The sequence below is a fragment of the Symphalangus syndactylus genome, chromosome 5 (genome assembly GCF_028878055.3).
Source record: "Symphalangus syndactylus isolate Jambi chromosome 5, NHGRI_mSymSyn1-v2.1_pri, whole genome shotgun sequence".
Lineage (NCBI taxonomy): Eukaryota > Metazoa > Chordata > Mammalia > Primates > Hylobatidae > Symphalangus > Symphalangus syndactylus.
This window is the reverse complement of record NC_072427.2, coordinates 93475875-93499622: the sequence shown is the minus strand read 5'-3', so window position 1 is coordinate 93499622 and position 23748 is coordinate 93475875. Positions and strand designations below refer to the sequence as shown.

Genomic DNA, 23748 nt, shown 5'->3' with positions numbered 1-23748 from the left:
TTGCAGGGCACAGGCCTGTTGCTGTGAAATCAGTGAGTGGTCCTCGGACTTCAGCTGCATGAGAATCCCTGGAGTATCTGTTATGACACGGGGTGCTGGGCCCAGCCCAGGGGTTTCTGATGCAGCAGCCCCTGGTTGAGGCTGAGGCTGCTTCCTGGGATCTCACTTTGAGAACCACTGTTACCTAGAAGGTTTGACAATTTAGATGCGTCTATTGTTTCCTCACAATTAGAATCAGATTAAACCAATGTTAAACTCTCTCACAATTTCAGTTCTTCCCATCGCATCCCACCAGGAGGCATAAGATGCCCGTTTGCTCCATTACTGGTGATGCTAACTTGGTCAAGGTGGTGTCCCTGCAGTTTCTCCAACAGAGACACAGAAAATAATCATTCAGACCAGTGCTCGGTCCCTCATTTTAAGATACTGAACTACGGCCAGGCATGGAGGCTCACACCTGTAATCCCAGCACTTTGGGAGGCCAAGGCAGGCAGATCACGAGGTCAGGAGATCGAGACCATCCTGGCTAACACGGTGAAACCCCACCTCTACTAAAAATACAAAAAATTAGCCGGGTGTGGCAGCGGGTACCTGTAGTTCCAGCTACTCAGGAGACTGAGGCGAGAGACTGAGGCAGGAGAATGGCGTGAACCCGGAGGCGGAGCTTGCAGTGAGCCAAGATCGTGCCACTGCACTCCAGCCTGGGTGACAGAGTGAGACTCCGTCTCAAAAAAAAAAAAAAAAAAAAAGATACAGAACTACTAAGATACTAATAAAGGAGTTGAAAAGAATGAAGATGAGCCAGCACTGACCTGTGGACCCAGTATCGGTAATAAAGGGGAAGGACGCTGTTGGGCCCTTTGTCCTGAAACTCTTCGATCAGTTTCTCCAGCACAGTCACGGCTCTGGCGATGAGATAATCGGCTCTTAAGGGCTTCAGTTCTGCCTTGTGTTGCTTATTGTATTCTGTGACAAGGTCGTTGATGCAGATGGTAGGGTTACTGTTAGTCACATTAAATCCACAGCCTGGACAAAAACAAACAATTGAGCAGCTCAGCCTGTTGATGGCATCACACATTCCTCTGCCACCTGGAAAAAGTTACAGTCTTGACTGTCAACTTCCTCCTTCCTTGTCCTCATTTCAGATTTCGTGTCTCTAACCACTTGAAGAGTGACATATATTTTTGTCCATCTTCCTTTTTGTCCTTCTTTTGTTATTCTTGTTCAAGCTAAAACCATCTCAACCTTACTGCAAATAAGAAGGTGGGAAAAAAGAAAGCCACATTTGATTCAATTTAATTCAATAGAAGCTATTAAATATGGGACAAAACGTTATCAGTGTTGCCTCTGAAATAAGTGGTCTACCAAGCATTGCAGGTCTGCACTGAGTCCAACAGAGAATAAAATCTCTGGTTTCTTCTCCTACTTGAATAACAGATCCCATGCTTGAAAATAGAGTTTTATTCAGGAGTTGGGAAGTAAACTCTGGATTCAGAGATTTCAAACCTTGGTCATGGCATAACCCTAGAATGCATCTTTTAATACTTTATTCTTGGAAGTCTTTGGTGCTAAGGTTACACTGTTGGCAAGATGCCGACTCATGTTCAGTGGCTTTTTACAGGCTCCTAAACCAAGGCTTCATGAGAGTTACCAGGGATGGTGTCTGAATAGGCTTATCTGTGCAGTTACTTACCACCACTATCCTCTCCAGGGAGAGGGCGGTGTCTTCAGAAAAGCTAACTTCAGTGTTCAGCAGGGCTCTGAATTGGCCTGCAAGAGGTCTTCAGTAAGAAATGAAATACCGCAAAGACTAAGCAGTAAGAAAACTACCATGTTTTCAGTGACTCTAAGAAAAAAATCCCAGAAACATTTGCCATAGGCAGAACAATGCCATTTGTAACAACAGCATTCTCGGCATTTCCAGTGTGAAGGGAAGGATTGACTGGTCTCAGATTTTAAAACAATGTCCTGGCTATTAAAATACAAAGCAATTGTCAATTTCCTCTGGAAAAAAACAAGTAACTACAGCAACAGGGGCAGAACTTGCAGTTGTTCATGTATTCATTCATTCAATACGTACAGTACCTGAAGCGCCTACTGAACGTAAGGCATTAAATTAAGTGCTCCCCTGTGTTCAGAAAACTGGAATTCCTAGGATGAGTAGCAACACTGACTAGTGGCGACTTAGGCTATGTCCTTCTAAGGACCAGTGAGCACCCTGCGGGCCGCTCTGAATCCCCAAAGTCAGAGACCCCATCCCATGGCCTTCAGAATTCAATAAAAGCTATGGGTTCTCACCATAGGAAAATGTTTCATTCTCCTACTTTATTATTTATTTATTTATTTTATTATTATTTATTTTTGAGACAGGGTCTCACTCCAGTTGCCCAGACTGGAGTGCAGTGGAGCCATCATGGCGCACTGCAGCCTCAACCTCCTGAGCTCAGGTGATTTTCCCATCTCAGCCTCCGAGTAGCTGGGACTGTAGGCACGCGCCACCACGCCCAGCTAATTTTTTGTATTTTTAGTGGAGACAGGGTTCTGCCATGTTACTCAGGCTGGTCTCGAACTCCTGGACTCAAGCAATCCACCCACCTCAGGCTCCCAAAGTGCTGGGATTACAGGCGTTGAGCCACCGCACCCAGCCTATTTTTTATGTTTTATTTTTGAGACAGGGTCTCACTCTGTCATCCAGAATGGAGTGTAATGGCTCAATCACAGCTCACTGTAGCCTTGAACTCCTGGGCTCAAGTGATCTACCTGCCTCAGTCTCGCAAGTAGCTGGGATTATGAGCTCAAGCCACTATGCATGGCCTTCGCTTTCCCCATGCTGATAACATTTGTTAGCTCCCCGAAGTCATCCATGAGCCTCCTTGTGGCCCCTACCTAGGAATCTCTGCATCGACTGCAATTACTCACTTAAAGATAGGAAATGGGGGAGGCTGGGCACAGTGGCTCACGTCTGTAATCCCAGCACTTTGGGAGGCCAAGGCGGGTGGATCATGAGTTCAGGAGTTTGAGACCAGCCTGGCCAACATAGTGAAACCCTATCTCTACTAAAAATACAAAAAAATTAGCTGGGTGTGGTGGCAGGCACCTGTACTCCCAGCTACTTGGGAGGCTGAGGCAAGGAGAATCGCTTGAACCCGGGAGGCGGAGGTTGCAGTGAGCCGAGATTGCACCGCTGCATTCCAGCCCGGGCAACAGTGCTGGACTCCATCTCAAAAAAAAAAAAAAAAAAAAACCATAGGAAATGGAGCTTTAAGGGTATGAAGTAGCTTGCCCAGAATAATATTGCCCCTTGGTGGCAGAGCTGGTAACACAGGCCTTGTATTCCCTGGCTGGCACTTGAAACACATGGTTACATGTTTTTTGACCATTGCTGCTTTCTGAACACAGATTAGGTTCTACTGCCACAGAGTGCGGCTGATGACTGGACGGCCAGGAACCTAAGGACTTCTGAGATTGCCTCTGAATCCATTTTCTTGCCTGATCTGGATGTGCTAAGGTGAAACAGGGATTCTTTACCCCGCCTGGACCAGCATGGAGCTTCTTCTGAAGGTGAAAATGATGCCAACTCTTTCATGGCCCGGGAAGGTCACGATAAGAATGCAAGACACCAGGAGAACTATTTAAGAAATTAACTTTTTTTTTTTCTTATTACAGAATAGAACGTTAAATGTTTATTTTCACCATTTCAAATTCAGTGAGTAGCAGGAGTGTGGAAGGATGTAAGAACATAGCTGTTTGATGTGATACCACTTTGGTGGTTCCTGTGGTCACACACAGAAAATGCTAAACCCTGTGAAGTGCTTTCGACCAATCTCTCTGCATCTACACCCTGCTCCAAAACTACAAGACTCAAAGTAATCTCACATGATAATCTGCTCCTGCCAATGTAGGCATGCATAAATCGTTTTTATTTTTATTGTTTTATTAATCTAAAAATGCTGGGGGAAAGGTTTTTGAAACTTACCAATAAGTATATAAAATGTTTCTCCCATGAGTGTTGAGTTAACCAGAACTCCGCCGATCTTCATGAGGTCACTGTAATAAATATCGTTGGGCCACTTCACTCGTAAGTTGATATCCTAAAGGGAAATCTGCACATTAATTAAGCAGTCACAGGACACAAGGGGCCCAGGCAAGTCACTGAGCTAAGGGAAGATAAGCAGAAACCAAGGTAACATGGGCCTTATCCTCTCCTTTCAGACAGCTAATCACTTCTTTGGGACAATCCGATATTGAAGTGCCTCTTGGGGCCAGGAGGTAAAAGCCCTGAAGAACACAGTTGACATAAATCCCAGCATTCTTCCCCATCCCCCAGCACTGTTTCTCATCATCCAAAACCCTTTCTGAAGATGTCTACCTTGTAAATGAAGTTCATTATGTCAGTATCCACCACCGCCGCCACCATGGAGTAGCTAACTAATGTGCTAGGGCAAGAGGCTGGGGAGAGAATAGTAATCTCAGGGTGCGTCTCCCTTCAGGAATCCATGCTTGAGAGATAAAGATGGCCCTGAATTAACCAAGGTCACAAAAGGCAGGTAGAAATGTCTTGAGTATCAGGCAGTGGCCAGGTGTGGTGGCTCACGCCTGTAATCCCAGCACTTTGGGAGGCTGAGGGGGGCAGATCACAAGGTCAGGAGTTCGAGACCAGTCTGGCCAACATAGTGAAACCCCATCTCTACTAAAAATACAAAAAATTAGCCAGGTGTGGTGGTGTGCATCTGTAATCCCAGCTACTTGAGAGGCTGAGGCAGGAGAATTGTGTGAACCCGGGAGGCGGAGGTTGCAATGAGCCGCAATCGTGCCACTGCACTCCAGCCCAGGTGACAGGGCGAGACTCTGTCTCAAAAAAAAAAAAGAATGCTGTGAAGACACAGAGGAGAAATTCACCTTAGTGAAAGCCTCGCAGAACTGCTAGTGGTCGACTTGGGTAATGGAACTGGACTTGTCATGTGGCCTATTGCCTCTGCATCTTGAATGGTGTGGCCTGGGGGGCTCTCCCTGTCGTCAGCTTACGGAATGGACCAAGACTGGACAGCGTCTTGAACAAGGCCACCCAGGCCTCTGCCTATCCACTGTGACTCTGAAGTTGGGACACAGAGACTGGGCTAGCCGAGTGGGTGTCAGAACCACCAGGTCTTCTAGACCTGGGGCTGGCAGCCAGGCTGTGCCATGTGTGGGTAAAGGAAGCCTGTCTGGAGATGCGAGGCTGGAAGAGAACATTCAGCAAAATAAAGCTAAGGGAGCAGAGAGTAGCTGATGGCATCCGAGGGCCATGGGGCCGGTCTTCCCACGTCACAGGCCAGGCACGGCACCGAGAGCCTTCTCAGCATTAGCCTACGCGTTACTTACACCCAGCCCATGTGTTGGTGCTAGCGCATCCCTAGGGAAAGAGGGAGAAACAGAAGCTTAGAGAAATTATATGGCTTGCTTGAGGTTATACCACTTGAAAGCCATGGAGCTGAAATTCAAGCCTTTCTGCCACCAGGCCTGGGTGAGGGACCCTATGCTACGTGACCTGTTGCTTCCATGAAATCCCTTCCTCCTTCCAACAGGCCTTCTTTTGACTTCAGCCCGTTACAGCATATTGGAAGCTCATCTGCCCTAAAACAGCAGTTTAGGCTGAGAGAAAAGATACAGCAGTAGGAGCACAGGAGAACAAAAAGTCTGAGTAAACCAAGCATGGGGGGTGCGCAATGACCCGGAGCTGATCAACAGCTTCACGTTTCTTTTCTCTCTAGAACGGGGGCTCTCAGTGGGAGAGGGGTGGATTTGGCGATACTGGGAGACTTCCCTGGTTGTCACAGCCTGAGGGAGTGCTACTGGCGTCTATAGACTAGAGGCCACGATGCTGACACACATCCTTTAAGGCATAGGACATCCCCACAACAAACATGCCAGGGCCCACATATCAATAGCGCCGGGCTGAGAAAGGCTCCTCTAGGAACCTGTGCCTAGGAGGCTCTGCTCTTCGTCACTGCCCCCAGTTCCCTTTCCTGCCCCTCTCTCGCCTTCCCACATCCCCCTGTGCCCACCACATGACCAGGGGAATGAGCCCCTGCCCTGCCGGCGGGAGGAGACCTGCAGAGTTCCCAGAGCTGTCAAGCTCCTCCGGCACGTGCGTGGCAGCTGGTGCCTGGGCGGGCCCTGCACTTGGGCTCCAGCTCGCCTTCATGGCTTCAGATCTCATCGGCTCATGAAGCAGCTCATGAAACTCTGGGTTCTCACACAGGTAAACAGGACCAGCATTTCCAGATGAAGAGGGCTGTGTGCTTATTTTTCATTTTCTCAATCATTTATTCCAACAGCTGCTGTGATCCTCCCACATAAAAAAAGACCAAAATGAAACAAATCCTGCTTTCGAAGAGCTGCTAACTTCACGGGAGACGGAACAGGTGCACACATCACTCCTCTTCAAAGCCATACGTGGTGGATACCATAAAAGAGGCTTCAACACGGCAATGCTGGACAGTGCTGCAGGAAAGAGCTGGAAGCAGCTGGAGGGTCTGAGAATGGCCCTGGAGCTGGGCCTTAAGGATGAACAGAATTTTAAGAAGCAGAGAAGAGAGCAGGGGCAGGGGTGTGTGGGTGGAGGGAGGGTGCGGGGCCCAGGGGGACTTCATGGACAGAAGAAAGAGCAGGAGCGAGAATGGGCGGCCTGAGGTGGGTTCCGGAAGGAATGCCTGCGTCCCAGCGAGGCCGCCTTGGGTCTGGGGAGGGTGGTCATGATTTGTGTGCTGATGGTGACATCTGGTTAGGGACCAGTTGGGGTCCTAGTGAAGGCCATACAAAAAGTGAAATCCAAACAACAGGGCCCTATTTCAATCAAAGTAGCTGTACTGTGTCAGCTAACTTGACTATGCTAAAAAAGAAACCCAATTCAAAATCAAATGTCCCATCACACAGGTGAGGCTGGGCGGCTGACTGCAGAAGAGGGAAAGAACATTGGTACAAGCTTCTTAAGGAGAACGGGAACACAAATTCCCCCGACCCCGTTCACCGCTGAAGGCAAGCTTCCCACTTCCACCCTGGCCCCCAGCGCCTGGCGCACGCAACCTCTGAGCACAGCAGGCCCTCAAAGAATGCTCGCTAAGGGAACTACTGGGGCTCCAAGGTCAAAGTCAAAGCCATGAAAAAGCTAAAAAGACCAAACAGACTCATTTAATGTTCTCGGCTTAGTGTTTGTTTTACTTATTTTCCTAAGACTAACTTGTTGCTAAAGGTAATTTCTCCCATGACAGGACTTTCTTTCTTTCTTTTTTTGATACGAGTCTCACTCTGTCGTCCAGGCTGGAGTGCAATGGCACAATCTCGGCTTACCCCAACCTCTGCCTCCCGAGTTCAAGCAATTCTTGTGCCTCAGCCTCCCGAGTGGCTGAGATTACAGGCACCCATCACCATGCCCGGCTACTTTTTGTGTTTTTAGTAGAGATGGGGTTTCACCATGTTGGCCAGGCTGGTCTTGAACTCCTCCTGCCCTCCTCAACCTCCCAGAGTGCTGGGATTACAGGCATGAGCCACCGCGCCCGGCCAGGACTTTCTATTTTGATTGCTTCCTGCTAGACAGAATGCACAGCTCAGGTGCTGAAGCCCTGTAATGGTGTGATGCCCCCAAACCATCAGATATGCAAGGATGCTGGGCGCCTGGTAGTAAACGTCCGTTTCAGCGATGTGATGTAATACAGGAAACAGAGATGTCAGCATTAACTACATCTGTGAAATACCAAAAATTCATACACAGTGAATACATCACAGAGGGATTTAAGGGGCAGTGAGAAGGACCTTTTCTTCAATGAAATGATGACAGGACCTCCAAGTCTCCTTTGAGAGTCACGCTCTTAACATCTTGCTTCAGGAATCAATCCAATCATTTCTCTTTAGCCTGACATAGGAGCTGCTGGGGGCGGGAGGCAGGAATCTCCTCTTTATACCCACATGAAATTCTTCCAGGAACATTTGGGAGGCGGCTATGGGAAGTGAAGCCCAAGTACGGAAGAAAATGCTTCGGTCACTGAGCTAATCGTTCCCTGTTGCTTGTCTTTTTAATAACTGACAACAACACATCCAACAGTAATAAGGAAGCAGGCACACGGGTCCTAATAGCTGGGGGAAGATGGCCCCAAGTGGACTCGCACATTGTATGTGGTCAACAGTGGATAAAGGATAGCTCTGCTAGAGCACAGAGTCTGGTAAACAGAAGTAGGAAATGAGAAAGGTTTTTAGGTCCCCAAATAACCCTTTTCAACAGAAAATGCAGATGAATAACTTCGATCTAGTCCAACAATCAAATCTCATCCAGTGCTTCAATCAAAAAACACGGAGCTGGGCGCGGTGGCTCACGCCTGTAATCCCAGCACTTTGGGAGGCCGAGGCGGGCAGATCACAAGGTCAAGAGATTGAGACCATCCTGGCCAACATGGTGAAACCCCGTCTCTACTAACAACACAAAAAGTAGTTGTGTGTGGTGGTGCACACCTGTAGTCCCAGCTACTCAGGAGGCTGAGGCAGGAGAATTGCTTGAACCCTGGAGGCGGAGATTGCAGTGAGCCGAGATGGTGCCACTGCACTCCAGCCTGGTGACAAAGTGAGACTCTGTCTCAAAAAAAAAAAAAAAAATAAACATGACCAGGTGCAGTGGCTCATGCCTATAATCCCAGAACTTTGGGAAGCTGAAGCAGGCAGATTGCTTGAGCTCAGGAGTTCAAGACCAGCCTGGGCCATATGGTGAAACCCCATCTCTACTAAAAATACAAAAAAATAGCCAGGCGTGGTGGTGTGAACCTATGGTCTCAGATACTCAGGAGGCTGAGGTGTGAGGATTGCTTAAGACTGGAAGGCAGAGGTTGCAGGGAGCCGAGATAGTGCCACTGCACTCCAGCTTGGGTGACAGAGTGAGACCCTGTCTCAATTAAAATAAATAAATAAACAACAACAAAAACCAAAAATTAAAGCGTTGCCCTCATCAGGCTGTTTGAGAAATCTGAAAAACTGGGTAGAAAGGGAGTTCTGGGGAATGAATGCATTCAGGCAAGCCTGAAGCAGCATTAGCACCTGGTGGCACTCTTAAAAGTCCGAGAGCACTTTGCTGCCAGCTGTGCAAAGGGTAGGCTGAGGTTCTACAGCCACCAATTATGCAAGCACATGCTACAAACGAGAATAAGCCGGATTCTGCATGCATCCCAGGGACATAGAGGGTGACTGAACTGTACCTACCTGATACTCGGGAATGGACCTCACTGCTTCCACGACAGCCACGGACATCAGATGCTGTACAAACGGGATCCTCTGTCCCAGCTGGGATCTCAGTGGAATGGAGATGAGTAGAGTAGAAAGAGCACATCCCACAGGGCTCAGCCACGCATTCCCTCCCCGTCCTGGAACACAGGCCACAGTGGGAAACACGCTACCTTGCCACGTGGACAGACGCAGACACACGTCATGCCAGGGCCACACACTCAAATAAACCTGGACCTATTACAATGCTTATGGCATTACAATGCTTATTATATTATGGGCTTAATAAAAGAAAAGCTTTTTAAAATCTGAAGCTCTGTTGCTGAAAAAGTTTCCAATAATTAGCATAATGTTCTGCTTCTGTGAGCATGTCATTTGTGCCTTGATGACTCAGAGTCTTACAGCGTCTGAATGTGACTATAGGCTTAATTCTCACCATATGGTCATGAAGGCAAACACAGACATTGGGAAACTGAACTGAATCTATACGGATCCATGAGAGGTCCTGGAAGCCACTGTTTAGAAGCAATTCCTATTGTGGCAATGGTTGCTCAGGCCAGCAAATACGTCATTAAATAAGAGCCACAGAGCTGTATATTTTACTTATTTTTATTATTATTTTTTAAGATGGAGTCTTGCTATGCCACCCAGGTTGGAGTGCAGTGCGTGTGATCTCAGCTCACTGCAACCTCTGCCTCCCAGGTTCAAGTGATTCTCCTGCCTCAGCCTCCCAAGTAACCAGGATTAAGGTGCCCACCACCATTCCCAGGTAAGTTTTGTATTTTTAGTAGAGACAGGGTTTCACCATGTTGGCCAGGCTGGTCTTGAACTCCTGACTTCAAGTTATCTGCCTGCCTCGGCCTCCCAAAGTGTTAGGATTACAGGCATGAGCCACCACGCCCAGCCACACTTTAAATGGAGGAATTATATTTCAATAAAGCTGTTTAAAAAGGGATTCCTGATATTAACTGAGTTGTTATTTTTCTTTACTTTCTTTCTTTCTTCCTTTTCTTTTTTGAGACAGGGTCTTGCTCTGTTGCCTAGGCTGGAATGCAGTGGCGCGATTACAGCTCACTGGGCTCAAGTGATGCTCCCACCTCAGGCTCCCAAGTAGTTGGGACTACAGGTGAGTACCACCATGCCTGGCCAATTTTTGTATTTTTTTAAGAGATGGGTCTTGCTAAGTTGTCCCAGCTGGTCTTGAACTCCTGGGCTCAAGTGATCTTCTGCCTTGGCCTCTCAAAGTGCTGGGATTATAGGTATGAGCCACTGTGCCTGGACTACTTTTCTTAAAACTGAAGTTAGAAAAACAGAAGAATCCAAATGAGAGGTAGAGTTCATCAAAGTTCTTCTTGAATGTCTTTTTCAAAAAAAAAAAATCCACATATTGAGATCCATAGCTTTTGACAAAAACATTTTTGTTTCCATTTGAATTATGTTTGAAAGACATGTTCAGGAGAAAGAAGTGGAGAACAGCAGATTTCTTATTTCTGTGGTTCTTATGAAAAAGTCATAAGAGGCTGTGAGAGTGAGAAGCACATGTGGGTGAGCCTGGCACTGGCTGGGGCAGGGAGGGTCCAAGCCCCGTGGAGCAGCCCTTGTACAGGGTGAGACCCCAGATGGGTCTGGGAGGATGTGGGCTCTCGCCTCCGGGATCTGCAGGTGGTGGAGCCCTGGGCAGCGCTCTGCTTCTCTGTGGTCACTGTGTGAATGGGCACTGATGCAGAGCCCACCATGTACATGCAAGCCCAGGGCCAGCTGGGGTGAGAACTGGCATGCAGAAGGCCTCCCACATGACGCTCAGTACAGTCACAGAAGGCTCCTTATGGAGAACCTTCAGGAAAATAAATGTCTCTAGAGCACAGTGACGATCCCCAAATTGCAAAGCCCGGAATTGATGTAGGTCACATTTGCCATCACAGGCAAATGTCCAGTGATTCATAAGCATTATAATTTGACAGAATGCTTTAGTTCTACTAAGGGTGAACCTTCTGATCACTGCTTCCCTCTTCCTCTTCCTCCATTCCAGGCAGTTATGAAAACAGAAGCTACTAACTTGAGTGCCCCGGATGATCAGCACACACATTCAATGGGCTCCTGGGCCACAAGAGTTGCAGAGTTTAGAAAACAAAAGTAACAGCAACGATCACAAAAGATGACTGACCTTTGCCCTGGGTCTGCCGGGCCGCGATCGCTATTAAGCCCATTTCCTGCGGTGTCTGAAACATAAACCTGTGAAGAGGGGGAAAGACTGGTTAGGCCAGACATGGACACGCACACGGCACCAACGGCTCACACAGGCGGGACAGGGTTTGCATGCATCTGAGGGTGTGTGGCCATGGAAGGGCCAACTTTGGTTCCACTGGCCTTCAGGAATGTGGAGCCAGGAGGGATATCACCCTCCTTTCTAACCTGGGTCGTGAGAATGAAAGAGATGAAGAAAGCACCTTTTAACATCAAAAAAGAGCATGGGAGGGGGCGTGTGTACCTGCCTGAGCTGTTACTCCATTTATTTAAGACTTGGTTAGATTCTATTTCATCAGAATATCCTGCCAAGTTCTTTCTCCCCCCACCCCCAATGTGTGTACCTTCTTCAAGTGACAACTAGCAATTCCTGACATTTGTTCCTACTTAGGGTGCGTTTCTGTTCGAACACTAGAACACAATCATAACAGAAGTTTCTGATTATTCAGAAAACCAATATGGTGGCAATAAAGCCGTTTAAAAGACACACTATCCCCTGAGAACTAATTATGATTTAACTATGGTAAATAAATCCACACCTTCTGAGGACGCAAGAGAACTCTGCATCGTTTTCGGCTTCAGTCCTGCTTTTAAAATGGTTTCATTGAAAAGAATACAAACTTTCCTTTGGGGGATAGGTAGAAAAGTGCATTACATCCCCACCAAATGAGTCGATATTAACTTTTTTTCAAAAAAAGGGAAGAAAAAAAATCACACAAAAAACCCCCACTCTGAGAATTTCCTGCAAGCTGCGCTCTCCCTATATTAACCCTGTGGTAGGACAGTTCCCCTCTACATGCCCGGGAACTGCCGATCAGGTGCTGCGCAGGCGCAGTTCGAGGTAGGCGTCATCAACAGAGCAAAGATCAGGTTTGGCCACTTTGTCAGTGCAGATGAGAAGGCCTCTTTGATTTTTTTCTTTTCTTTTCTTTTTTGGAAGGAGGGGAGCGGCTAGGACAGGGATGCGGAAGAGCTGGCATTTTGTAACAACATAAAGTTTCTAATAATAAGTCTCCAGGCTTCCACAGTGGCCCTGCTGAAGACAAAGGAGCGCTAAAGAAAGACCTCGCTCTGAGAAGATTACCGTCCTCCCCTCCCAGCTACAGAAACTGGGCGGAACTTTACAAATGGCTGGAACTTGGTAAGAGAAGAAAAATACTTAAAAGCAGAGAGAAACAACACAGTGTCCACTGTGCACCAATGGCTCACAGAGCTCCGTCTGACGGCGCATGCAGACCTCAGTTAGGACAGGAGGAGCCCAGAAGACCCTTCACGTGTTAAAAAGACCTCAGGACACACAGGGCAGGGGCTCAGCTGGTGAGATAGCTGTCTTCCCACACGGCTGCTGGAACAGGCACAGGATGCTCTCGGCGAGCAGGCTGGCCTCGCCGCCCATGTGCCAGGCCCACTCCATCTTAAATGAAATACAGCTCAGAAGTATTTCTCTTGGACACCATGAATAACTCATTGAGATCGAGTGTGCTGTACGCCACTGGGTCCAAGAAGAAAGCGTCCTTTTCTTGTGTTGGACCAGCAGAAAATCTAAGAAGGACTCTTTGTCTGTGCAGGGAGTTAACATTGTCTTTCAGGGACCTCTGCTTTCTAGAGGGTCCAGCAACCCTCCACCTGGCTTCCTAAGGCCCAGGGCTCTAGAGGTGATGGGACAGGGGTCGAGGGGATGGTTTAGCATGTTATGAGCAGATCGCAAAGGCAATCTAGGATGTTCTGTAAATAAACATGTAGACGGTAGACGGTAGACAGTCATGGGCTATAGCCAGGGACAGTGATGGGAGGGGCAGGAAAAAGGTTGGTTCAGAAACCAAGCACAGACTTCTAGAACAAAGAGAAATGATTAAGGGAACATATGCACTAAACTGCTAGAGGTTTGGCAGCAGTTAACAGGGCATATTAATGAGAAGAGGGAGTCTGTGCTGAAGGCCAAGAGGAAATTCTGCAAGGAGGGAGACAACCGGGGAAGGAGCTAATGCTCTTTGAGACAACTGGAGGCCGCCAGATTTATTTGTGCTATCTGAGATAACTCTGGGGCCAAACCGCACGGCTCACAGTCCACAAAGCAGCATTTATAAACCTTGTCAATTCTGCGTTTCTGAAAATGAAGCTGCCTGAGTTTGCTTTAGCAGAAAAGAGAAACCATAAATGCATTTCCATCCTTAGCGGATGATGTCCTTACAAAAAGAAAAAGGAAAAACAAAAAGGAGGGGGGTTCCATAATGATTACCTCCCTGCTTCTGTATATTTTCCTTCCTTGCTGGCAAAGGTTGTGGAATAAAAGCTTTCTGTGAGTGGCAGCCGAGTGCATTCACTGTGGAACCAAAGCAGCACTCAAGAAAAGCGCTCTGTTTTGTACTCTTGTGTTGAGTCTGAAACATCCGGAGCCCCCTAAGGGTCACTCTGCAAACGAGACAGCCTCCTGACCACTTTGGTTACTAAGGACAGCCCAGTAGCCACGGAGGCTCTGCCAATGGAACTGTCCTGATTGTCACATGGTCCTTTAAGATTAAGCTTTAATGATTGGGAATAACCTAAGACAGGCCAGCAGGAATTAATGAAAAATCCGAATGAACAAAAATGTAAATTCAGACCAAGTCCATCCACTTTGGGAATCTGAACCTAAGAAAATAGTCCACATTCACTACAGTGTTATAAAGGTAAAAATATGGAAATAACCTCACTGTTATTAAGCAAATGGTTAAATAAATTCTGATAAATTAAGTCAATGGAATAATTTGTAATCAAATTATTATAGTTCTGAAGACTATATAGCAACGTGGAAGAAAGGCTTGCACTGGTATGTCAAATTAAAAAGCACCATACAAAACTGTAGATGCTTTTTTTTTTTTTTGAGACGCAGTCTCACTCTGTCACCCAGGCTAGAGTGCAGTGGCATGAATCTCAGCTCACTGCAACCTCCACCTCCCAGGTTTAAGCAATTCTCCTGCCTCAGCCTCCCGAGTAGCTGGGATTACAGGTGTGCACCACCATGCCCAACAGATTTTTGTATTTTTAGTAGAGACGAGGTTTCATCATGTTGACCAGGCTGGTCTTGAACTCCTGGCCTCAAGCGATCCTCCCGCTTCAGCCTCCCAAAGTGCTGGGATTACAGGTGTAAGCCACCGTGCCTGGCCAAAAACTACATATACTTTTATTCCAAGTATGTAAAATTCAAAAAGGGCAGGAAGGAGATTAGACAAAATGTTAATGATGGCTATATTAAGATTTTTTTCTTTTATTTTAAAACTTTAATATGATGGGGAACCTTTCTTTTTTTTTTTTTCTTTTGAGATGGGGTCTTATTCTGTCATCTCAGCTAGAGTGCAGTGACTCACTATAGCCTGGACCTCCAGGGCTCAAGGGATCCTCCCACCTCAACTTCCTGAATAGCTGGGACCACTATGGGTTCATACCACCACACCTGGCTAATTTTTGTATTTTTTGGTAGAGACAGGGTTTTGCCATGTTGCCCAGGCTGGGTAACCTTTTGATTTAAAATTTATTTTGAATTTTTGGAAAAAAGCATATTTTTACATTTAGATATAATATTGTAATTGACTATTCATAAATACAGAACTTCTAAGTATAAGACCGAAAGGTCCGCTTTAAAAAGAAATAAGACAATTGGCCGGACGCGGTGGTTCATGCCTGTAATCCCAGCACTTTGGGAGGCAGAGGCGGGCCGATCACGAGGTCAGGAGATCGAGACCATCCTGGCTAACATGGTGAAACCCCGTCTCTACTAAAAATACAAAAAAATTAGCTGGGCGTGGTGGTGGGCACCTGTAGTCCCAGCTACTTGGGAGGCTGAGGTGGGAGGATCACTTGAGGCGGGGAGTTCAAGGCTGCAGTGAGCAAAGATCATGCCACTACAATCCAGCCTGGGCAATAGAGCAAGACACTGTCTCAAAAGAAGGACACATATTAACAGTGGTTATCTCAAGACGGTGGAAGAGGCTGGGCGTGTTGGCTCACTCCTGTAATCCCAACACTTTGGGAGGGCGAGGCAGGCAAGAGATCGAGACCATCCTGGCCAACACAGTGAAACCCGTCTCTACTAAAAATACAGAAATTAGCTGGGCATGGTGGCGTGCACCTGTAGTCCCAGCTACTCAGGAGGCTGAGGCAGGAAAATGGCTTGAACCTGGGAGGCAGAGGTTGCAGTGAGCCAAGATTGTGCCACTGCACTCCAGCCAGGTGACAGAACAAGACTCCATCTCAAAAAAAAAAAAAAAAGGTGGAAGTGTGGAAGTAGAATTATATGATGATTTAAATGTCTCCTTTATGTTGTTCTATATAATCTCTGGGTGGTAAGATTTCAAGTGATTTTTATTTCTCTCTTATACTTTACTGAATTTTCCAATATTTTTATAATTGTAGTGCATTCATTTTATAAATGCTAAAAAAAGATTTATTTAAGCCCAACCTGTAAGTGGATTAAGCTTGCAGCTGCCAGTTCACTAGTTGGTGGAGCAACCTCCTTTCCAGCACAGATTGGCAAAGAAAGGGCGGCCAAGTGCAGGCAGCTTTCCCAGGCTGCTATGCCTGTCCCATGCTGCACAGGCCAAGGCCACGGAGGGCTGGCACTCTGCCGCTGGGGGCAGCTGGCCTCTGGAAGCTGGGCTGTACCTCAGACTGGCCTCCCTTTCTAAAAGATATTGTAAAGTCTTTCTCTGGAAAACACACCCCAAACCCTCCTAAGTCTGAGGCATCGTGCCCTGCAGCAGTCTGGCATGGGGTGGGCGTGAGGCGACCTTGAAGTCTCCCTCGGGCCTGGGGGGCTTCCTCAGCTCATGGTCCTGGCCTGGCACCAGTCTGTGCTTCTCTTTGCTATCTTCTTTACCCCACAATTTTCTCAGCTCTGACTCAGTTCTTAGCTTTCAGAGAGACACACACTCTCATGAGTGAAAAAGAAAGCCAATGGGAGGTGGGGAGGAAGAGGGAGAAGGGGGCCCCAGGCAGTCACACATTGAAGGTTCATGAGTTATTTTTCATTTTAAAAAAGCTGACTGGAAGATGAATTCCCACTGTTCATAACCCTGCTGCCCTCTGCTTAGTTCAAAGGAAGCGGTGCCGAACTTCATTTCAGAACTACTTTTAACACATATTACATTGTAAAAACCAACATCTGAGTAGCACTTTCTAAAAAGTTAAAAAGCTAAAATATCAAGATACTTCATTTTTGTTAAAGTCACACTTTAACAATACGATTGATTTTTTTAAGCTATTTTCTAGGCAGGAATGCACAATATTGTTTTTTGAAAGAAAATGAACAGTGGTTTCTGCTAAAAACGCCTCCACCGTAAAATGGAGCAAGGCCCATGAGACAGCTGTGCAATGCATGGGGACACAGTCAGGGGCAGAAGAGGCCCGACTTCTGACAGGTGACTTCTGAACTGGCGGCAGGGTCCACAGCACAAAGCTGAGGTTGCTGCCCCAGGACACTGCAGGGTCCTAGCCAGGGACCCCGGGGATATTATTCCTAGCAGCTATAGAAAGGTTCCCAAGGAACTTTAGAAACATCACAGCAGAGTGGAGACTCGGACAGGGAATGGGACAGACCTGAACTCGAATCCCAGTGTTGATATGAACATGGGGTAAGGGAATCCATCTCTCTCAGTCTCTCCAGTCACCTATAAAATGGAACACTTTGTGCAGTGTCAGTAAAAATGAAATATGATGGAATCTGCAAAGTGGTCCCTGTCATGTCGATCCCAAAACTTCTTGCTGACAGAAGATAAGCAGCGCCTCCCCTTACCTCCTCCTCTTGGGGATAAGGAGGGAAGTTGGGAGAGGGAGGGAAGGAATGGAATGGTGGGGACAAATGTGTGTGTTTTAGGACTCCTCAAAAATTCTATAGGTGATGCCTCTCCTCTCTGCACCCATCCCTCATCACTTCTACCTACACACACTAAGATGATCTCTATCTGGGCTAAAAACCTTGTAAGTGACACTAGCAACAGGGGATGCAGAATCTTCACTTCCAGTTCTAGCGTCTCTGAACCTACTCAGCAAAGCTACACATAGTTGGTTGAACTGGCCCTTTGGCTGACTTTGTTTAGGTGACTGCTTAGAAACACTGTTGGTCAGAGGTATGCCCAGGCAGATAATAGAACAGTTTTATTCATATATTCTTCCATTCTATTCTGGATTTGACACTACGGCCTGCCCTTTCCTCAATGCACCCCGTTGGTATGCTTTAAATCATATCCCCTTTCTGCTCTTGGTATAGAACAGGATGAATGTTTCAGTTGGAGGCAACACGGGAATCGGGACTGTTCAAAGAGCAGAGCCATCACAGTCCTCCCACTGGAGCTCCCCAGAAGCAGCGTGATGCCTGTGGGTCAGGCCCTCTGTTAGAGACACCTGCTTCATTTCCATAGCTCCTGGCATACCTGCCCTTCTTACGTTTTTGGCTAATCTTTCCCATGTCCAGCATAAGAGCGTCCACATTGCTGCTAAATAAATCATTTCATGGCTCCCAAGGAGCCCAGTGGATTCAGCTTTCAGAATGAGGCTCCTTTCTGGTAAATCAGGCGTTTACTGATGTTGGTCTGTATTATCTAATCAAAGTGAATACAAGCCCCTGTTTCTTACCCTGACACTTCATCATAAACACTAGATGCCTGCACATCCACTGCCTTCTACCTTAAACTGGTGCTATTACAGAATTTACAGATGAGCAAAGAAGCTTGCATAGAGAGAAATATTTATGGTGTCCACAGCCACCTCTGTGGCTATACCTCAGTGGTAGCCCTGACGGCAGATCCCTGCCTCTGGTGGCCAGCCTTCACTGCACCACCACACACCAGTACTCAGACTGTCTGTCCTCACTCCTCTGCCAGGAGTCTCCAGATCCTCCACACAATCCTCTCAACCCCCTTTTCAGGCTGGTCAGATCTCATAAATATGTCCATCTTCTACTGGGTGTGGAGCGGCTCCTGGTGGAGAGTGTCCACAAGCCTTGACCATAAGTCATCTGCCCCTAAAGAGAGTCTGCTACTGGGAAGTGCTGCCACTATTTCAGAGGATGGACACCGACTCACGTGGACGACACAGCAAGCAGACGTCTGCGAACAGTGTTTCTGCAGGCACCAGGTAGATGTTTCAACTGGTCACCTGGAATTCATGCCAATATTTTGTGCCATGAGTGGCATTTTAGGTGCGTGATCTCATCCAAGCCTTCCAAAGCTGAGAAGAAGTTCTTCCTCACAGACAAGAGGACACAGTCTCAGAAAGGCAAAACCACTGCTATAAAGCCACACAGCAAGCAAACCAGAAATTCAAATCACGTTCTGGTTGGTTGTAAGGTCTCTAATACTTTTTTTCTTTTTAACCTTTTACTTAGAAATAATATCAGACTTAAAGTTACAAGAAGAGTACAAAGCATTCCTACATGCCCTTCACACAGCACCCAGATTTCCTAAAGGTTCACTTTTTACCATATATGTTTTGTCCATCTGTCTATCCATCATTATTTTCTGAACCAGTTGAGAGTGAGTGGCAGCCCTAATGTCTCTGTATCCCTATATGCTTCTGTGTAGCTTCCTAAAACCCAGGATTTAACTTACCTAATTATAGTACAATCATGGAAATCAAGAGCATTGTTACAACACTATTTCAGGCTTTTTTTTTTTTTTTTTTTTTTTTTTGAGATGGAGTCTCACTCTGTCACCCAGGTTAGAGTGCAGTGGCGCAATCGCAATCTCGGCTCACTGCAACCTCCGCCTCCCGGGTTCAAGCGATTCTCCTGCCTCAGCCTCCTGAGTAGCTGGGATTACAGGCATGCACCACCATGCCTGGCTAATTTTTGTATTTTTAGTAGAGATGGGGTTTCACCACATTGGTTAGGCTGGTCTCGAACTCCTGACCTCGTGATCCACCCATCTCAGCCCCCCAAAGTGCTGGGATTACAGGCATGAGCCACTGCACCCGGCTGAAACGGCACTATTATCTAATCCAGAGGTCAGCAGAATTTTCTATAAAAGGTCAGAGAGTAAATACTGCAGGCTCTGCAGCCGTATGGTTTGTGTGCTCAATTGCTCAAACCTGCCGTCCGAGGGCAAAGGCAGCCATGCCTGTGTCTCAACATTTACAGACATAAAAATTTGAATTTTACATAATGTTCGTGTATCACAATATATTCCTTTTAACTAATAGGCGTTTTAATTTTTTTAGAGCAACTTTAGGTTTACAGAATAATTGTGCAGAAAGAGTTCCCATATGTCCCCTTCCCCAACAGTTTCCTTGTCATTCACATCTTGCTGTGGTGTGGCCATTTGTTACAATTTCTGAAGCAGTCTTGGTATAGGATTATTAACCACAGCTCACTGCTTCTGTTAGGGTTCGTGCTTTGTGCTGTACATTCTGTGGGTTTTGATAAACGCACCGCATCTTGTGGCCACCGTGTCAGCCTCACACAGAACAGTTCCCCTGCCCTAAAAATCCCCCTGTGCATCGCTTATTCATCCCTCATCCCTTCCCCTCCCCGAACCCTTTGGCAACCACCGGTATTTTTACTATCTCTATAGTTTTGCCTTTCCCAAAGTGCCATATAAATTTTATTCTTTTTTTTTTCTGACCCTTTAAAATGTAAAAAACATGCTTAGCTCTTACGTGGCACGAAAACTGGCAGCAGGCCAGATTTGGCCCAAGGGCCAAACTTTGCCAACCCCAGATCTCATCTATAGAGTGTATTCAAATTGTGTCCATTGTCCTAGTAATAATGCTCTTTCTTTCTGGTCTGAGATCAAATCCAGGATCATCTGATGCATTGAGCTGTCACGGCTTCTTAGTCTCCTTTAATCTGGTTCAGTTTCTGGGTCTTCTTTTTGTTTTTCATGATCCAGACATTTTTGGAAGAGCAGGGGCAGTTATTTTGTCCTATGTGCCTCGATTTAGATAATCTGATACCCCCGTCATAAGACTCAGGTGTGCATTCCTAGCAGGAATACACGGAAGCAATGTTGTGACCTCAGGGCCTGACATTGGGAGGTGGGCAGTGCTGTCTCCTAACATGGGGGATGTTAACTTTGACCCCCAGGGTTATGTGGTTTGTGCTGGGTTTTCCCACTAAATTTCCTTTGTAATTAATAAGCACTTATAGGGAGATAAATCTATTTCTCATGAAATTTAATCTACTAGTTTTAGTATCCATGAATGATTCTTGCTTGAATCAATTATTATTTTTGTTTTTATTTTATTTTTTTTGGAGACAGATTCTTGCTCTGTCACCTGGGCTGGAGTGCAGTGGCGTGATCTCGGATCACTGCAAGCTCCACCTCCCGAGTTCACACCATTCTCCTGCCTCAGCCTCCCAAGTAGCTGGGACTACAGGTGCCCGCCACCATGCCCAGCTAATTTTTTTGTATTTTTAGTAGAGATGGGGTTTCACCATGTTAGCCACGATGGTCTTGATCTCCTGACCTCGTGATCTGCCCGCCTCTGCCTCCCAAAGTGCTGGGATTACAAAGTGAGCCACTGTGCCCGGCTGCTTGAATCAATTATTATTATTATTTTTTGAGACACAGTCTCACTCTGTCACCCAGGCTGGAAATGCAGTGGCGCAGCCTCCACTCACTGCAACCTCTGCCTCCTGGGTTCAGGCGATTCTCCTGCCTCAGCCTCCCGAGTAGCTGGCATTACAGGTGTGTACCACCACGCCCAGCTAATTTTTGTATTTTAGTACAGACAGGGTTTCTCCATGTTGGCCAGGCTGGTCTCTAACTCCTGACCTCAGGCGATCTGCCCGCCTCGGCCTCCCAAAGTGCTGAGATTACAGGTGTGAGCCACCGTACCTGGACTTGAATCAATTATTTACTTGATGGTTGCCAAACAGATTTTTCTGAGCCATTTCTTCTATATTCACTTGTTGGGTTCTACTGTAAGGAGTAACTTTTTCTTCTCCCCTCCACTTATTATTTATCTTTTAATTTATTTATATCAGAGTAAACTTACAGATTCTTATGATTTCAGTAGATTGTATGCCTTCCTATCATTATTTATTCTGATACTCAAATTGCCAAACATCTGGAAAGTGAATGCTCCTTCAGTCTGGCTCCTGGGTCCCACTGGTGTGTCCCAGTCATCTTTCAGCATAAGAGGTCTCTACTTTCAGGCATAAGAGCTTCTAGGCTCATCTTGAACTTTCTCAGCCCCCGCCCTGGAATCAGCCATTTCTCCAAGGAGCTCTGGTTCCTTTTGGTGAAAAATTGTATTTAAAACAAAACTGGGGCTAAGAAAGAGATAGAAAATGTGTGTATGTGTGTCTAGGGTGTATATATGCATTAAAATTGTCCCTTGGTATTCATGGAGGATTTGTTCCAGACTGCCTCCCAAGTCCCACAATGAGGTCTGTGGAACCTGAGTACACAAAAAATTGGCCCTCCATATACATGGGTTTCACATCCCAAGAATAATCTGCTTTGGTTGAAAAAATTCCATGTATAGTAGACCCTTGCAGTTCATACCCCTGATAAATCAAGGGTCAACTGTATTTCCTTCCATCCATCCATCCCTCCCTCCTTCCTCCCTTCCCTCCTTCCTTCTTTCTTTCTTCCTTCCTCTAGATTCTCATCTTTTTTCTCTATCTAATCTATCCATCTACTACCATCCATCCATCCAGTTTGAAAACCATAAGTTCATCATAAACTCCAATCCAATCCAATACCACAAGGTTCATTCTAGCCCCTCCTTTTCTATATTCATACATTCTTTCTCCAATAGTGGGAAATCTGGCTCGCATTATCTACACTATTTATTCATTTGCTCAATGCCATAATACACAGGGGGAAGTGGTCTCAGCAGTGCTGATCCATATTACTGTGAAATCACACTTACTAACTAGAGTTCAATATTTGTTTACAGTTCTTTTTGCCCTTAGCCTGAGGGTATAGATTCAAATATTGTAGTGAACATTTCCTTGGATTTGCTCCTTTTTCTTCCCCTTTATTTTAGTGTGGTTATTTTATTTGTCTGAAATCAGGTTAGGTTTAACTGTACTTCTATATTACATTTTACCCCCACACCCAAACCCCACCAATCTTTCTTTTTTCATTGTTTAACCAGGTTCACAGTCGGAATTGTACACAGACAAGTATACCCCGAGAAGTGTCACACTCCCCTACCCATTCCTTCTACCTAGGTCTCCCACTCCACCTCCTTTCTGTAAACCACAAATCAAAATCACATTCGTTTCTGGTTTATTCTTCCTGTGTTCCTTTTTGTACAAATGAATGGATACATGCATATTTTCTTATTTCCTTGTCTTCCTTACAGAAAGTTACCATTTTGTAGATACTCTTTTGTCTCCCCCATCCCCCTACCCCACACACTTAATATACCCGGAACCACTAGGTTGTGTACTCCTTATGAGAATCTAAGGCCTGATGATCTGAGGTGGAGCTGAGGCGGTGTTGCTAGTGCTGGGGAGTGGCTGCAAATAAGTTCATAGAGCTTTTCCTCATTTTCTTCTTTTTTTGAGACAGAGTCTCACTCTGTTGCCCAGGCTGGAGTGCAGTGGTGTGAATCCTGGGTTCATGCCATTCTCCTGCCTCAGCCTCCCAAGTAGCTGGAACTACAGGTGCCCACCACCACGCCTAGCTTTTTTTTTTTATTGTATTTTTAGTAGAGATAGGGTTTCACCGTGTTAGCCAGGATGGTCTCGATCTCCTGACCTTGTGATCTGCCTGCCTCAGCCTCCCAAAGTGCTGGAATTACAGGCACGAGCCACCGCACCCGGCTCCTCATTTCTTCTTAAAGCTGAGCAGACTCCATTCTGTGGATGCAGCACAGCCTCTTCAACCACTCTCTTATGTATAGGCATTTAGGTAGTTCCTAAAAGGACAGTATAATGAACACTCTTATTCGCACAGATTTTTATATTGCTGGAGGTATATCTTCAGGGTAAATTGCTGGAAGTGCGATGCTGAGCCAGAAGGTAAACACACTGGTAGCTTTATCAGATTCTGCCAGAACCCCCACTACTGCACACAGCCACGCAGAGATACCTGTTTCACTATAGCCTAACCAACGGACAGTGGCATGTGTCTGTGCATGTGCATGTGTATACACAGTCAATTACCAGTTAATGTCTTTTGAGTTAACTCAAAAGTTAAGAGTTTCTTATATATTAGGGCAGGGTCCCCAGCTGTGCCCCACTCCCCCAACCCCCAGGCTGCACAGCAGGAGGTAAGAAGCAGGCAGGCAGGTGGGCAAGCAAGCTCCCCACAGCTCACGTTACCACCTGAG

General features: G+C 46.4%; 1 protein-coding gene across 9 annotated transcripts in view; it reads right to left on the bottom strand.

The window, feature by feature from the left end:
* Positions 1 to 23748, bottom strand: part of HLCS (holocarboxylase synthetase) — a 245739-nt gene that overhangs the window by 7231 nt on the left and 214760 nt on the right. For 8 of the 9 annotated variants that reach the window (XM_063639269.1, XM_055279673.2, XM_055279670.2 and 5 more), the window contains 4 exons: positions 11408 to 11475; positions 9223 to 9383; positions 3977 to 4091; positions 813 to 1026 (listed from right to left, as the gene is read on the bottom strand). In XM_063639269.1, coding sequence (XP_063495339.1) covers positions 813 to 1026; positions 3977 to 4091; positions 9223 to 9383; positions 11408 to 11475 — 558 coding nt within the window. The other variant, XM_055279669.2, reaches the window with a different exon arrangement.